Source organism: Vigna unguiculata, chromosome 5 (assembly GCF_004118075.2).
Source record: "Vigna unguiculata cultivar IT97K-499-35 chromosome 5, ASM411807v1, whole genome shotgun sequence".
NCBI lineage: Eukaryota > Viridiplantae > Streptophyta > Magnoliopsida > Fabales > Fabaceae > Vigna > Vigna unguiculata.
Window position 1 is genome coordinate 2,665,377 of NC_040283.1, and position 17,329 is coordinate 2,682,705.

At 26.3% G+C, this 17,329-nt stretch overlaps 3 protein-coding genes across 3 annotated transcripts; 2 read left to right on the forward strand and 1 right to left on the reverse strand.

Annotated features, from left to right (window-relative positions):
- On the reverse strand, window positions 1–1,756 carry LOC114184898 (phenolic glucoside malonyltransferase 1-like). The gene has a single exon (XM_028072287.1). The coding sequence runs from the start codon at window positions 1,687–1,689 to the stop codon at window positions 229–231; it is 1,461 nt and encodes a 486-aa protein (XP_027928088.1). The 5' UTR covers window positions 1,690–1,756; the 3' UTR covers window positions 1–228.
- Window positions 1,757–7,846: 6,090 nt separating this feature from the next.
- On the forward strand, window positions 7,847–9,528 carry LOC114184896 (phenolic glucoside malonyltransferase 1-like). The gene has a single exon (XM_028072285.1). It carries the CDS (start codon window positions 7,940–7,942, stop codon window positions 9,416–9,418), a length of 1,479 nt encoding a protein of 492 aa, XP_027928086.1. The 5' UTR covers window positions 7,847–7,939; the 3' UTR covers window positions 9,419–9,528.
- A 3,913-nt stretch (window positions 9,529–13,441) lies between these two features.
- On the forward strand, window positions 13,442–14,754 carry LOC114182971 (isoflavone 7-O-methyltransferase-like). The gene is made up of 2 exons (XM_028069783.1): window positions 13,442–14,215; window positions 14,361–14,754. The coding sequence occupies exons 1-2, from the start codon at window positions 13,442–13,444 to the stop codon at window positions 14,661–14,663; spliced, it is 1,077 nt and encodes a 358-aa protein (XP_027925584.1). The 3' UTR covers window positions 14,664–14,754.
- The last annotated feature ends 2,575 nt before the right edge of the window (window positions 14,755–17,329 follow it).

The following is a 17,329-nucleotide window of genomic DNA, read 5'->3' on the forward strand; positions in this document are numbered from 1 at the left end:
TCGTAAATTACAATTTTTCATAAACTTTAACTTCAAATATGTCACTTACACATCTTGGTACCTTAAAAAAAACATTATGCTGTGTCCCTAGCATCTATCTATTCATCCGTTCAAATCAATCATTAAAAAAAGAAAAAGAAAAAAAAACAAAAAAGAGAACTTTTGTAGCAAATGTTGTGCATTTGGTTTTGGGACCAATAAAATGACATGTTCCGGTCCAGTGTCGAATCACTCATCTGACAATCCTCTACGAAACAAAGAGCCAAATAGTTCCATCACTGGTCTCTTCAGAACAACCCCAACTTCAACACCACCTTTCTCATCTCTCTTCTCTGCCAATCCCATTGTTAGGGCTCTATCCACCGATGCTATCTCCACCTTTGAAGGCTTTCCCCAACCAAAATCATACCCATAAACCCCAAAACGGTTTGACCCTGCAATTCCTAAGATTTCAACTCCCTCTTTTGCCAAAGCTGCATATCTAGGAGCCGCATCACCTACCCCATGAAAAACACCCTCATCTATCATCTGTTTTATTTTACTATGAATACTTTTGGCAATAATAACAAACCCTTCTTCCTCTATAAATGCCGATGGCTTGGATTCCACCAAATGCCCCCACACACAGTTCCCAAAGTAGTTTTCAGGAATTGGAGGCTCCAACCTGGCCCTGCAATCCACAGTGAACCCACAAGCAAACTTATTTTTCTCCTTTTCAACTCCGTGCCAGGCCTTCGCAATGCAAACAAAAGTATAAGCGCAAGTTACAACAAAAGTCGATAGTTTGGTTGGTTTTGAAGAAACCGATGAGTTTGAGTTTGATTCTGCTTCAACTATGTCTACACTGTCCCACTTGGACAGCACCCTATTCTTTAATCTCTCTAAATCTGCTCCCGTGAGCACGAATGTCCCTCGAACATGATCCTCTAATCTTGGAGGGAAAGGTAGAAGCTTTAGGCATCTTCCGTCGCTGTTTTCACTTGGGAACAATTTGGTTAAGACCTCAGCCAAATCGATTGATAAGTTGAACCCTAACTCACTTGGGCTTTTGATGACTGTTCTGTCAAAGAAAGGCTCCAATTCTGGTGCCAGAGATGGTGTTGATAATGGTGATGACTCAGAGTCATCATCATTGGTTTTGCACAGAGAAGCCCAAGCTTTGATGAAAAGAGTTGAAGATTTTCCGTCAAGGACAGCGTGGTGAGTGCTGATTCCTATGGCGAACCCTCTGTTAGGGAACAGAGTGATTTGGAGAGCCATAACAGAGGCATGAGAAACAGAGGATTCCAAGTGGGGCACCAAACAACGTGACTCTGACGCTTCTTTGGGTGTGTTGTCCAACGCGTGGTCGAAATCGGCTTCGGATTCTGCAAGCACCACTGAAACGGCGTCGCCTGGGGTGTACTGAACGACGGGTTTGGAAGAACCATTGGGCCACAGGACGTTGCCGGCGAGAGGGGAAAAGTGTTGGAGGGTGTGAGAGAGTGAAGTTTTGAGGTTTGGAACAACTTGGGTGAAGAAAATGGATGGGTTTGAATGGGTTACAGGGAGGGAATAGAAGAAGATGCGTTCCACAGGGTGAAACCTCAGCCAGAAGAGGTCGAAGAATACGAGAGGGAGGGATGTTTGGGGTGCAGAGGGAGGAGCAACATTGCACTGTTCATGGATTTTGAGGTTGTGGGAAGCCATGTGAAGGAAAGTACAGAGTGTGTGTTTCTTTCCAGATTGGAAATAACAAGGCTGAAGTTTCGGCTTTATGGTGAAGAAGGTTGCATACGCCGAGGGGAATATGTGTTTCACTAAATTCTAATTAAACTTAATTATAAATTTAGACTTAAATGATAGAAGAAAAAATTAAATTATTTTAAAATTTTAAAGACTAAACTAAATTAAAATTTTAAATAAAAAATAAATTAAAAATAATTAATGTTAATTTGATACGTGGTATGATTATGATCTCTTACGTGACAATATTTTATTAAAAATAAAAAAAATTTCAAATTAATACTTGTCACAAAAATGACATGTAATAGTTTAATTGCTTTTAAAAAGTTTTTAAAAAAAATTAAAAATTATAAAAATTGAAAATTTCACCCATAACACATGACGGAAACAACATTAACATTGAAAACAATATTAACATCAATTTAATGGCAAAAATCAAATTAAACCATTTTAAAAAATTAAAAAATCAAATTAAATAAAATAATAATAAAAAGACTAAAATAAACAAAACCCACAAATTAGGAAATCCAAATATTAATTTAATTAAGCCACAAACAAATTTTGCAAACTGGGTTGATTTCCTATGTTAACTGAAAATGGTGAAGGGTATTGATATTTCGTACTAATTCTCAGCACCCAATATTCTTTCCTGAACGTTAGCCGTTTAGTTAAAAAAATTATTATAATTAAAAAATTAAATAGATTGAGTAAATTTTGATTAAATATGAAATTTTAATATTTGGTGTTTGATTTTTGAATCATTTGTGTTTTTCGTTTTTGTAAAATTTTGATTAATCTTAAATAAAAAAAATGTTATTACTTTTTATATTTGTTAGTATATTATACTTTAATTTTGCTCTCTTATTCATAAATAAACTACACAATATCATATTTTCCTAATAACGATAATATTGGTGCAAGAAAACTGTACTATAAATTTATTTCCATGTTTTGATAAATATATTTACACGCACCTACATAATATAATCAAATACTGAAATCCTGTCATTTCAATTTTTTTTTATATTACCCAGTTGTTGATTAATTTAAAATATATTGTATTACATATTAATAGAATCTATGATTACGTTATAATTTTACGCCAAAAGTCATATTAAATTGATCAAATAGGAAAAAGTTAACTTAAAAAAGTCACTGTGAAACTGTAGTTGACCTCTTTACCAGTTTTTTCCTTTTGATTAATTTGATCCCAAATGTCTTTACTTTTTTTCTACAACAAAAAACAAATGGGTATCTCAAAATATGTTTTCTTTAATATTTTGTATTTTACTTTATTAATTATTTACATTATTTTCTTTACTTTTTGTCTTTTTTATTCTACCATTTAAATCCATCTAGAAAACGATAAACACTTACGTTCTTCTAAAACATAAATAAAAAGCAGAACGATCGATGAGTACGATACAATAAGTGACATGATAACAAAATACAAAAGAATGGGATGAATACTGTTTATATTTAATTCTTAACGTATATACAATGACGTGAGGGATGATCAAAATTTTTTGTTGCTTTGCTCCAAATTCCGTCTCAGACGGCAAACAGAAAACTTGGCAACGGCTACAAATGGCATCGGTTAAATAAAACTAATAATAATAATATATGTTGATTTAGAAAAGTATATTCTTTGTTATTTTATTTTGATAAAAAATAATGATATTTTATTTTTAACTTTTTTACTACGATCACTATTAAATTATCTATTGTGATTCTTTTCGGTTGTGATAATCTAATAATAAATAAAATATCACTTTACTTCTCATAATAACCTTACCACTGGTGTTAGGATTCTCTGGAAGGTTTGTGACACAAGCCAAAGTTGACCCGTCTCTTGTTGTCGTGTGTTTTGTTTTTCTTCCAGAAAAGTGCACATTTCCACATTTCTAGTCTTCTTTTTACTGTGCACATTTTAGTCTTTTTATTGAAAATTACCAGTTTGAAATTGTGTTTTGTTTTTCTTCCAGAAATGTGCACATTTCCACATTTCTAGTCTTCTTTTTAGTGTTCACATTTTAGTCTTTTTTAGTGAGAATTACTAGTTTGAACTGCTTGTAATGACTGGTCACTGACATGACCAATACAGAGGTTGAACTTACTTTATTTATGATGTTATTTAATTGTTGGTTTAGACTCAACTAAAGACAAAACTGAGGTAAATGCATTTGTTCCATGAATCATTACTTACATTATGTGAGGTTTTTTGATTGAGTTTACACATGTGTACAATGAGTTATCTCACCATATAAATGTTCTAATGTTTGAAAAAAAAATTGTTATCAAATTTTAGCATGCAAACATTTATATAATATTTTCTACTAATAAATTTTAAACATCTGTAAGGAATTCTAAACTTTTTACATGTACATTTTGAGCCACTTGCTTTATATTTTCTTGTAATATTTTAATCAATACATATATTTTAAAAATATATTATTTGCATTAATCAATTCACTAAAATTGAGATTTGTTTTTCTTGTTTGAAATGAAATTTATAATTACGAATTTTGGTAAATTTTGCTGTGCACTTAGATATATGCATCGACGGAGTAATTTTATATTAATAACTAGTCTTATATTGTGCGTGCTGTTTTCATTTTTTAAATTCGTTAATTTATAGTTTTTATTATTAGAAAAAAATTTAATATCTTAGTGTTAAGAAAAATTATTGATATATGTTTTACAGTGATAATATATTTAAAATGACAATATTTGGTTTTAATAATTTTTTTAAAATTTGTATAAATGGAAGACAAATAATATTTGAATGCAATTGTACGTATTTGACATAACATAATTAAATAATACAAATCATTTCGTAATTACGTAATATATAAACAAAAGACATGTTATAATACAATTGATTTAATTATTATATATAGAATTAGGTAATTAAGATATAAATAAAAGATAGATAATAATATAATAGACCTAATAATTATTTAAAATTTTAGGTAATTAAAATATAAGTAAGTTTTAGAATTTGTTATTGTTAAGAACTAAAACTATGGATCTAGTAATTAATGTTTTCTAAATAATTATTTTATAGTGTCTTAGTATATACTTCTTAGATATTGTGTTAAAATGAACAACAATATATTATATTTTTTAATAGATTTCTTTAAAATTGATTACAAATAATAGTATGATTATTATTAATAGATTTTGTGTTAGATGAAATAACATCCTATTATGTTTTTTAATGAATTAGTTTAAATTTGGTTATGTTAGATGGATAATAACATATCATATTTTGTATTATGATCCCAAATAATATTAATAATATCAATATTAATGTAATAATTTTATAACAATATATAAAGAGATTTTTTTATTGTGTTTACATTTTGTTTTTTCAGTTTTATTTTTAATTTTTATTTTAAAAGTTGTTTATTTATAAACATTATTCCAAAAGTCTCATTTTTCTTTCATAATTATTTTAAAAATATTTTTTATGTACATATTTTTTCTTCTAATTTTACTTATTATTTTAAAAATTAACTATTTTATAAATAGTTTAACTTCAATCGTAATTCTAAATCGCTATTTTAATAGTAATATATTATTAGTTATGTATGGTAAAACAATATATTTGTATAATTAAAATTTATAATTAAATTTTTGAGTTGTATATTATATTAAAATAAATATATTGTTAAAATAAAATATAGATATAATGTAAATTGTGAATCCTGTACAAGATAAATACAGGAAGAAGTCGATGTAAAAATTTCTTAACGGAAGCATAAATATAAAACTTAAACCAATATTTTAAATCAATTGTTAGCATCAATAATATAAAAAATAATATATGGAATCAACTCACTGACAAAAAAATTAGAAATGAATTATATAATTATTAATTACAACCGTATAAATTTAAAAAATTTAAAAATATATACAATAAAAAAATCATTCATAGTTAGAAAATTATAAACAATTAATGGAATAAAATGGTCAATTAAGGAAAAAAAATCAAATTATTAATTGTAAAAGTAAATGTTTTAATTCTTTAAAGATATTTCTAATCATTAGGGATCTCATCCAAAATAGATACAAGACGAAAATTTGTTAAGAAAAACATAAAATAAAAACTTAAACCAATATTTAAAATAAATTTACAATTTGGTGTGGTTATTGATTATTGGTTAATTGAATAATATAATTATTATTATATTTAAATAAATAATTTAATTATATAGTTATATTTAAGTGTTATCATTATTATAGTTATAAATATAATATTTTTTATATTTAGTGATTCGTAGTTATATGATTAAATTTTTTAATTAGACTTTTTAGTTAAATGTTATATTAAATGAAGTGTTTTAATTTTTTTGTTGGTGTTGTTCCTAAATTTGTAGTATAAGAATTGTTTATTAATAATAATAATAAAACCAATAAAAATAACCTTTGATCATAATTATGTTAACGAAAATAATAGTTAAAATAAAATTAAAAATTAAAAAATATTAAAATAAAATACAATTATGGAATAAAATTATAATATCAATAATAGCAATGATAAATTTATTGTGAATTAAGGAAGAGAATGCGAATGAACTCTTTGATCTTATTCAAAATTAAATATAATTATTATTAAAACAATTTGTGTCCCATAGTTAAAAAAATAAATTAATGTTAAAACTAATATTATAGATGAAAGTAATAAAATATAATAAATAATTTAAAAAAATATTAATTTAAAATTTATTGACTAATAACTAAAGAAATAATTAAAGATATATTAATAAAAAAATTGAAGTCTTTTTTCTTAAACATAATTTTATAATTAATTTAATAGAGAAATATTAGTAGCAAAAAAGTTTTTGAGGCCTTCTTTTTCTAGAGATATAAAGCGAGTGCTTTATTTGCTTTATATGTGAGCCGACGTTGCTTCACCTATCAAAAGATTGAATTGAGATAAAACATATACTTCGTTATCTTAATGATACTACAAATCTAAGTTTATTTTATCCAAATAATATAAAATCAGATCTAATGGGTTATGTAGATGCATGTTGTTTATCATATTCTCATAATGTCACAATGGTTGATTACAAACGATATATTTGTTCACATGTGGTAGTATAATGATTCCATGATGACCTATGAAACAAACCATAACAATAATGTCGTCAAATCATGAAAATTTTTTAGCATTACATGACGTAAGTCGTGATTGTGTTTGATTAAGATCTGTAATTCAACATGTATGACAAACATGTGATCCATCATCGGAAAAGATGAAATCAACAACCATATAAAGCCAACTGATAATGCATTGTTAAATTGAAAAGACGATATATCCAAAAGATTAGTTCATGTGAAAATCTGACAGATCTATCTATAAAGTCTTTGTTAATGAGAACTTTTGAACAAATGATTCACAAGTTTGGACTTCGCTGTCTTAATGATGAGAGTTTATATGATTGGAAAAATATAATAAGTAATGAACAATATAATATTATATTATAAAATACAGAATATTGTACTTTTTCCCTTTACTAGACTTTTATTTCAAGATTTTTCTTAATAAGATTTTAAAAAGACACATTCACCGATCAATGGAGACCCAAAAGGAGGGTTATCAATTAATAGTCTTCGGTTGATTTAAAGTTACTCATATGATTCATTAATTTGCTACAATTAATCATGTTACACTTTGTATCTACAAATAAAACTTTTTATAACAACAATAAAACACAAAACAAACTTTTTCCATTCTCTCTTCTTTCTTTATTTTTTCTCTTTATTATTAGCTTTATTTTAAGACATAAAACGATCAGACATAAAATAAATATTTTTTTAGAAATAAATTTTTGTGTGGATCTCTAAGTAAGAATGTTTTTATACTAACGTAATTATTAATATATATATATATATATATATATATATATATATATATATATATATTAATGAAGAGGATTTAAAAATAGATATTTAATTCATCTTAAAAGTTAATTTAAAATAAAATAAAAGACAACATTAAAGTAAGTCATCTCATTTATTATTCAATGTATATATGCATGCAGCAATCTCACCTTCCACCACCATATACAAGCTCGAGGATTTAAAAAATAGATATTAAAGATTTTTTTAGATCTATTATTTAATTCATCTTAAAAGTTAATTTAAAATAAAATAAAAGACAACATTAAAGTATGTTATCTCATTTATTATTCAATGTATATGTATGCAGCAATCTCACCTTCTACCATACAACCTCCATTCTGTCTTTTGTTCTCACATGACTTTGGCCTACGACTCCATGGAAATCTACGAGCAGTGCTTCATTTCTCCTTCTTCTGCATCTGCAACACACTTCTCTCTCCCATTAACCTTCTTTGATCTTATTTGGCTAAGGTTTCATCCAGTTGAGCGAATCTTCTTCTACCCTCTTCCCCTTCCTCACTCTAACCCTTCTTTTTTCTTTCACAAAGTGCTTCCAAATCTCAAAACTTCACTTTCTAGTACCCTTCAGCACTTCCCACCTTTAGCAGGAAAAATCATTTGGCCTTCTCATTCAGGCAAACCCTTCATCCAATTCAACCCTGGTGATGGCGTGTTATTGGTCCTAGCACAGTGCAACGATGACGCAAAATTCAATCACAGTTTGGACAATTCGCCCCGTGATGCCTCCGAATCGCGCTCTTTGGTACCGCACTTGGAATCATCAGATTCTCATGCCTCAGTTATGTCTTTGCAGATAACTTTTTTTCCAAACAAGGGCTTTTCCATAGGCATCAACTCTCACCATGCTGTTCTTGATGGAAAATCGTCAACCATGTTCATCAAGGCTTGGGCTTATGCATGTAAATCATGCGAAGATGAATCTTTGAACCCGGAGTTAGAGCCTTTATTTGATAGGGATTTGATCAAAGATCCAACTGGTCTTGAAACTGCGATCATCAATACCTGGGCCAAAATGGCATCCCAAATAGACCCTTCTGATACAAGCAACGGGCGAAGCTTAAGGATTATGTCACTACCAACCCAGGAAAACCTAGTTCGAGCCACGTTTGATCTGAAACGAGGAGATTTGGAGAAGATAAAGAAAAGGGTGTTATCGAAGTGGGAGTTAGTGGGGGAAGAAACAGTTTCAGGTTTTTCAAAACCAACCACTTTGTCTACCTTTGTTGCTTGTTGTGCTTATGTGTCTGTCTGCATCGCGAAAGCCACTCATGAAGCTCAAAATGGAGATAAATTTTGTCTAGCGTTCACTGCTGATTGCAGAGCTCGGTTAGAACCTCCAATTCCTGAGAATTACTTTGGAAATTGCGTGGCTTCACATATAGTGGATACAGAGCCACATGACTTTATAAAGGAGGATGGGGTGGTTGTTGTTGCCAAGAGGATTTGGAGTAAAACAAAAATGTTGGAGAAGGTTCTTACTGAAGGAATAGATACAGTGATTCCTAGGTTTGCAGCTATGTTAAGAAAGGGATTTAAGGGAATTGGTGTTTCAGGGTCCAATCGATTTGGTGTTTATGAAACTGATTTTGGTTGGGGAAAGCCAGCGAAGGTGGAAATAACATCCATAGATAGAGGTTTAACCATTGGTTTGGCAGAAACCAAAGAAGAGAAAGGTGGTGTTGAAGTTGGGCTAGCTCTGAACAAACATGTCATGGATCTGTTTCAAGAAATTTTTTATGAAGGGTTATGCATGGACTAAGGGAACTATAGGCGTCAATCCATATTATCATAATCAAATAATGGCGTTGTACTTTTCGTTTTTTACTCAAATTGATAATTTGTCATCGTTAAAAAATACTTTGTTAAATATCATTTTCTTATAAATAATATATATCAAATTGTTGTAAAAAAAAAAAATCCTAATATGAAATTACCATTGTCTATATTCATTTTCGCAGATAAAGATGTGGCAGCAAGTGATTGAAGACACTGTTGTGGGTGCATGGTAAGAAGTCAAAATAAATAAGAATTTGACTATTAAATTTTGATAACTTCTTCTTATAATATGATGTGTTATCTTTTAAGTAGTTTTGAAATATTAAAAATGAGAAAATGAAGAAATAGAAAACCACTTAAAAGATGTTACCTAAAAGTATAAGTCAAAGTTTTCAAAATTTAATAGTTAAAAAATTATTTTTCAATAAATAATTATTTATAACGAGATGTGAAAACCAACAAAATTCGCCGGCTGTGTGGTGTATTCATAATAATATATAAAAAAAATATACTAGTATCCTCTTTTATGTTTACTTTTCGTCTTTTAGTTTTATTTTTAATTATTATTTTAAAAATTAATTATTTTATAAATAATTTACTTTTATCTATTATTTTAAAAAATTCTTTTATTTTAACAGTTATTTTACAAATTTTTTTATACATATTTTATTTTATTTATTATTTTAAAATTAATTATTTTATTAATAGTTTATTTTTAATTGTTATTCTAAAAAAAAATTTAACAGTTATTTTATTTAATAATTATTTTAAAATTTTATTATATATTTAAAAAATAAATATTATAGATCTAAACTTAAATTTTTAGGAAAATTAAAAAAATGTAAACACATAAACACGATAATCTTATGTTTTCCTTAGTTTTGATAATATATATTCACTTTCACGATTATTAACACTAGATAAAATTAGTCTCGTATTCTAATTAGTTGGGGACTATCCAATATGTTATTTTTCTATTTTTTTTTATTTCTTACCACTCTAATTTATTGTAATAAATAGATAATTAAAGTTTTCTAGAAAGAAAAAATATATACATATAATAAATGCGACCAAAAAAAGTGTAGCAATGAATATATACATTAGTTAAAAGGAAGAATATGGAGAAAAAAGTTGTGGACTTATCATTCGTGCTAACAATTTGAAAAAATATGTTTTTAAAATTTTTCGTTAATTCACCAATTAATTTTATTAATTAAATTTAATATTCTAACTATGAATGGATCGTATTTATTTCACTCATTTAAAAATATTTTAAATTTATACAGTTGCAATTAATAATTAAATGATTAATTAATAAAGACATTTACTTTTATAATCAATAACTATATAATATGTATTAAAAAAATTTCGTTAATTCACCAATTAATTTAATTAATTAAATTTAATTTTGATTGTTTTTTATTCCATACGTTTTAAAAAATTTAAATTTATCAGTTGCAATTAAAAATTATATGATTAATTAATAAAGACATTTATTTTTATAATCAATAACTATATAATATGATTCTAAAAATTTTCGTTAATTCACCAATTCATTTTATTAATTAAATTTAATTTTCTAACTATGAATGGGTTATTTTTATTTCATACATTTTAAAATCTTTAAAATTTATACAATTACAATTAATAATTATATGATTAGTTAATGAAGACATTTACTTTTATAATCAATAACTATATAATATGTTCCTAAAAATTTTCGTTAATTCAACAATTAATTTTATTAATTAAATTTAATTTTCTAATTATGAATGGGTTATTTTTTATGTCATATGTTTTAAAAAAAATTAAATTTAACAGTTGCAATTAGTAATTATATGATTAATTAATAAAGACATTTATTTTTATAATCAATAACTATATAATATGTTTCTAAAATTTTTCGTTGATTCACCAATTAATTTTATTAATTAATTTAATTTTAATGAGTTATTTTTAATTCCATACGTTTTAACAAATTTTAAATTTTAAATTTAACAGTTACAATTAATAATTATATGATTATTTAATAAAAACATTTATTTTTATAATCAATAACTATATAATATGCTTCTAAAATTTTTCGTTAATTGACCGATTAATTTTATTAATTAAATTAAAATGTCTAACTATGAATGAGTTGTTTTTTATTCCATACATTTTAAAATATTTTAAATTTATACAGTTACAATTAATAATTATATGATTAATTGATAAAGAAATTTATTTTTATAATCAATAACTATATATTATGTTTCTAAAAATTTCCGTTCATTCATCAATTCATTTTATTAATTAAATTTAATTTTCTAACTATGAATTGGTTGTTTTTTTTCCAAACGTTATAAAAACTTTCAAATTTAACAGTTGCATTTAATAATTATATAATTAATTAATAAAGACATTTATTTTTATAATCAATAACTATATAATATGTTAATTCTCCAATTAATTGTAAGAAGGGTTAAATATGTTTTTAATCCCTGAACTTTGTTCCAAATTGGGAATTTGTCCCTGTCTGAAACTTTCATATATCTTGCTCCCTAAAGTATAAAAATGAATGAATATAGTCCTTTTAACTCAATTATGTTTTTTTTTAGGTGTCGAACATAATTCTCAGTAGATATTGAACTAAGAATGTGTCAAAGAGGGTACAAAACTCCAATCAATACTAATATGAAAAGCATTCGACACCTCAAAGAAAGTTAACGTAATTGGGTTAAAAGGAGTATATTCATTCATTTCTAGAGTTTAGAGACCAAAATATGTCGAAGTTTCAGACAGAAAGGAACCCCAATTTTGGATCAAAGTTCGGAGACTAAAAACATACTTAACCCTTTTAGGAATTAAATTTAATTTTTTAACTTTGAATGGATTGTTTTTTATTCTATATGTTTTAAAATCTTTAAAATTTATACCGTTGCAATTAATATGCAATTAATAATTATATGATTAATTAATAAAGATATTTATTTTTAGGGAGCCAAAGCTTGAGACTAAAAACATACTTAACCCTTTTAAGAATTAAATTTAATTTTTTAACTTTGAATGGATTGTTTTTTATTCTATATGTTTTAAAATCTTTAAAATTTATACCGTTGCAATTAATATGCAATTAATAATTATATGATTAATTAATAAAGATATTTATTTTTATAATCAATTACCATGCAATATGTTTCTAAATTTTTTTATTAATTCACCAATTAATTTTATTAATTAAATTTAATTTTCTAATTATGAATGAGTTGTTTTTTATTCATATATTTTAAAATCTTTTAAATTTATACCGTTGCAATTAATAATTATATAATTAATTTTTAAAGATATTTATTAATGGATTGAATTTATTAATTATTTTAAATTTCTTTAATTATGAATGAAATTTTGATCGATGATTCGTTATTTTGAATAAATAAATATATTTTATTTTAAATTATTCCTTTAATTATTATAAATATTTATTATATTTTATTACTTTGACCTACAATGTCAAGTTTCAATATTAATTTATTTTTATAATTATGGTGAATATAATTATTTTAATCATAGTAATTATATGTAATTGAACAAAAGATTTGAAATTGTATTTTAAATTATTTCCTTAATAATTAGACAATAACTTTTGAATTTGTATTTATTAAAAATATTTATTATATTTTATTGCGTTCATTTACGATGTTGGTTTCAATCTTAATTTATTTTTGTAATTACGATGAACAATTATATTTTAGATAGGACAATTATATTTTGACAACTAAATTTTTGACAATTTTTTCTTGTAAGGTGACATCTCCTAATTTGTTTTGGAAGATAGAGAAATGAAAAAATGAAAAAATGAAAAATCACTTATAAAATGTCACATCAGATTGTGAGAGAAAGTTGTAAAAATTTAATTATTACAAAACAATTTTCCTTGTAAGATATATCATTTAGGTTTTTGAATCTATATATAAAGGGCGACAAATTATGAAAACCACACAAAAATATAGATTCAAATCAAATCATGGGTTCAAATCATGGGTGTAGTGCAAATGAGATCTTTGAAGGTCAAATTCACTTGTACAAACACTTGTATGCCCATGTACTAGATTCAATGAGTCTTAAATGGATGATTGAGCTTGGCATACCAGACATAATCCACAACCATCATCAACCCATTACACTTCCAGAGTTGGCGTCCACTCTTCAAATTCCGCTAACTAAAGTTAGAGGTGTGCAGAGTCTCTTACGCTACCTGGCACATTGTGGATTCCTTCAGATTGTAAGAATCCATCACCACACAGAAGAAAAGGAAGCATATGCTCTAACTGCTGCATCACAGCTTCTTCTCAAAGGCAGTGACCTTAGTCTTGCGCCAATGGTAGAACTTTTAACGAAACCACATGCAGTACATGCATGGTCTCAATTGAAGAAGTGGACTTATGAGGATGATCTTACACTGTTTGATGTCTCCCTAGGATCAAATTTGTGGGACTTTCTTGGTAAAAACCCAGAAAATAACAAGTTGTTCAATGAGTCAATGGCTAGTGATTCTCAAATGATGAACTTGGCATTGAGAGGTTGCAATTGGGTGTTTGAAGGAGTGGAGTCCATTGTGGATGTCGGAGGTGGAACTGGAACCACAGCCAGGGCTATCTGTGATGCATTTCCAAATGTGAAGTGCACTGTGTTTGACCGTCCACAAGTTGTGGAGAACTTATCGGGAACCAACAATTTGAGATATGTTGGTGGTGACATGTTCGAATCTATTCCCAAGGCTGATGCAGTTTTACTCAAGGTAGGCATTTCTAAATAAATGTTTCCTTAACATCTTTCACCACAACAATTTTTTTTGTATATTAGAATACGAATTTACTATTTGATTCATGTTGTTAAAATTGGCATGAGGTATGTTATTAACAAATTTATAAATCTTTTTTTAGTTGATTTTGCATGATTGGAATGACAATGATGGTAAGAAGATATTAGAAAATTGCAAAGAAGCTATTTCTGATAAAGGCAAAAGAGGAAGAGTAATTTTGATAGAAACTGTGATAAATGAAGGCCAAGATGAGCACGGACTTACTGGACTAAAGCTCGCCATGGATGTGCGAATGACATGTCTTTTAAATGGAAAAGAAAGAAGTGAAGAAGAATGGAAGAAGCTGTTTATGGATGCAGGATTTCAGAGCTACAAAATATATCCTTTGACAGGATATTTGTCTTTGATTGAGATCTATCCTTGAATAATGAAGTTATAGTGATGCATTTAGTAGTTTCTTCCGTGATGTATGCATCAAATAAAGTTGCCGCGTTTACATTTCTAGTACCAATAAAAAGGAGAATTGATAGGAAACAAAACTCTAAAAATATGAAATTTCATAGAATATGTTAAAGTGTTTGTTGTATTAAACTTGTTGTTTGTGCTTCTACTAAATCCGTATTTAATGTTTCATTCAATTCATCGTAAAGCTAATGTTAATATTTCTTAGCTCTATATAAATTCGAGTGGTAAGAAATGAGAAATAAAAAATAAACAGAAAAGAAAATTATAAATAATATATGAAAATTACCCTAAACCCTAAAAAAAAACTCTTCTTAGTCTTAGTCTGACATGTGTTCCATTTAATGGTTATTATGTCATTTTATCATCCAAAACTATTATCCCATTGACCAAAATACCTCTACTATATTTTTTATTATGAAAATATGACTCATTAAATACCCTCACTACCTTTTTTATTTACAAAAATGTCAATGATTAAATATCTAACTATCTTTCTTGATTTACAAAAATGTCATTCAATAAATATCCTTACTACTTTTTTTAATTTACGAAAATGTAACTTATTAAATATTAACATTAACCACGATAATAATAATAATAAGAAAATAAGAAAATAATAGATTAAAAAATGTTTTTATGGATAAATTAGATTATTACCAAAACGTGAGTAGATATGGTATTGAAATAATGAATAGATGTGGTGGGTTGTGATAAAGCAAGGAGAATCCATTCTCCTTATTTTCACTAGTGTAAACATAGACGCTATCATAGTATCTGTGTATGTATTTTTTGAATTATATTAATAATTGATGATATTCTAATGTTATTAAGTTAATAAATAAAATAAAAGTATATTTATAAAAAATAACGTAAAATATATGGAGAAAATATGAGAAAAAATAACTGTTGATGAATGGTAAGAGAAAAAAAGAAGGAGATAATTAAATAATTTTATAAAAACTTATAAAAGTAATCGTTAATTTTTAAAAATTTAATAAATAATTAAATTATAAAAGGTAAAATTAAAATTATGAAATGTGAACACAAAAGAGAGAATCCCTTTTTTATATATAGTTATAGATGCATGTGTGTATTCTTTCGGTTGTCGTGATTTAACACAAGGCCAAACAAGTGCGCAAAATTAAGGGGAGAATCGATTCTCCTTATTAGCCAAATCAGTTATGAGATGAGTATAAGTGACGGGAATCAATTCCCTGCTTTTGAGAAGAGACTATAATCGATTATGTGATTCTGAAGTGAGAGACAATTGATTCACAAACCAGTTTAGCATATTTTTCACATAGAAGAATCGATTTCTTCGTCCTATAATCTATTTCCTACCATGATCTCGATCGATCTTTTGCATGTAACTCAAGGAATAGTATGGATACCTTAAGGTAATTGAATTTTTGATTACTAAATTTTGACAACTTTCTCTTACAATTTAAGTTACATTTTTTAAGTAATTTTTCATTTTTTTATTTTTTCATTCTCAATATTTAAAATTACTTGAAAAACACACATTATGTTATAAAAAGAAGGGTTAAATATATTTTGGGTCCCTTAACTTTCAATAAATTTTGGAATTAGTCTATTTTGAAACTTTGGACCAATTTAGTCCTTGATCTTTCGAAATACATGGATTTAGTCATTTTAATCAAATTTTGGTAGGTTTATTTGATGTTTCGTATGCATTTCAGGATTGTATTTGGATTGTTTATACTATTTGACACATTTTTACTTTAATGTTAAGTCAAATACTATTATGAAACGTACTTGAAATGTCAAATAAACTTAACAAAATTTGATTAAAAGGACTAAATCCACACATTTCAAAAAATGAAGAACTAAATTGGTCCAAAGTTTCGAAATAGACTAATTCCAAATTTTACTGAAAATTAAGGGACCAAAAATATATTTAACCCTAAAAAAAATTGTCAAAATTTAATAATCAAAATATCATCCTCCGTAAGTTAATTGCATTTCGGCGACATTTGTAGTTTCATCTTACCGACGTGGCTTTCTCTTCACTTCTCCTTGCTTTTGAGGGTGAAGAGTGCAAATCACCGCTTACAACAAACACAACATTAAAGTTAATTTATGGTTTGAGAAAGAATGTCATTCTGTTGTTGTTCTCTCACAAAACTCATTTTGGTGATACGAAATAATTTTTTGGCCAACTAATAAAATTTATATTTTGGTGAGAAAATAATATCAAATTATTTTCTCACTAATTTATTTATCACAATTTTATGATAAAAAGTTACGAAAAAGTTATATAAATTTATAACTTTTTATTTATAATTTATATTTATTAGATAGTTTTTGAAAATTATAAATGATGTTTAAATAAAACAATATTATTTGAAATGAAAAATATTAATTAACTTATTTTACTAAAAGATTATTATATTTTATATTGTAATTTCTTTTATATATTAACTAGTATACTGACCTGTACGCACGGGACGTATTTGTTTTATTTTGTATATTAAATAATAAAATAGTGAAAGTATTGTAATGAAATATTATGAAAATTAAGTTATATTATTATAAATGTTGTTATTCAAGTAATGAAATAGTAACTCTAAGTGATGCAATAATAATTTCAGTTTTAAATATAAT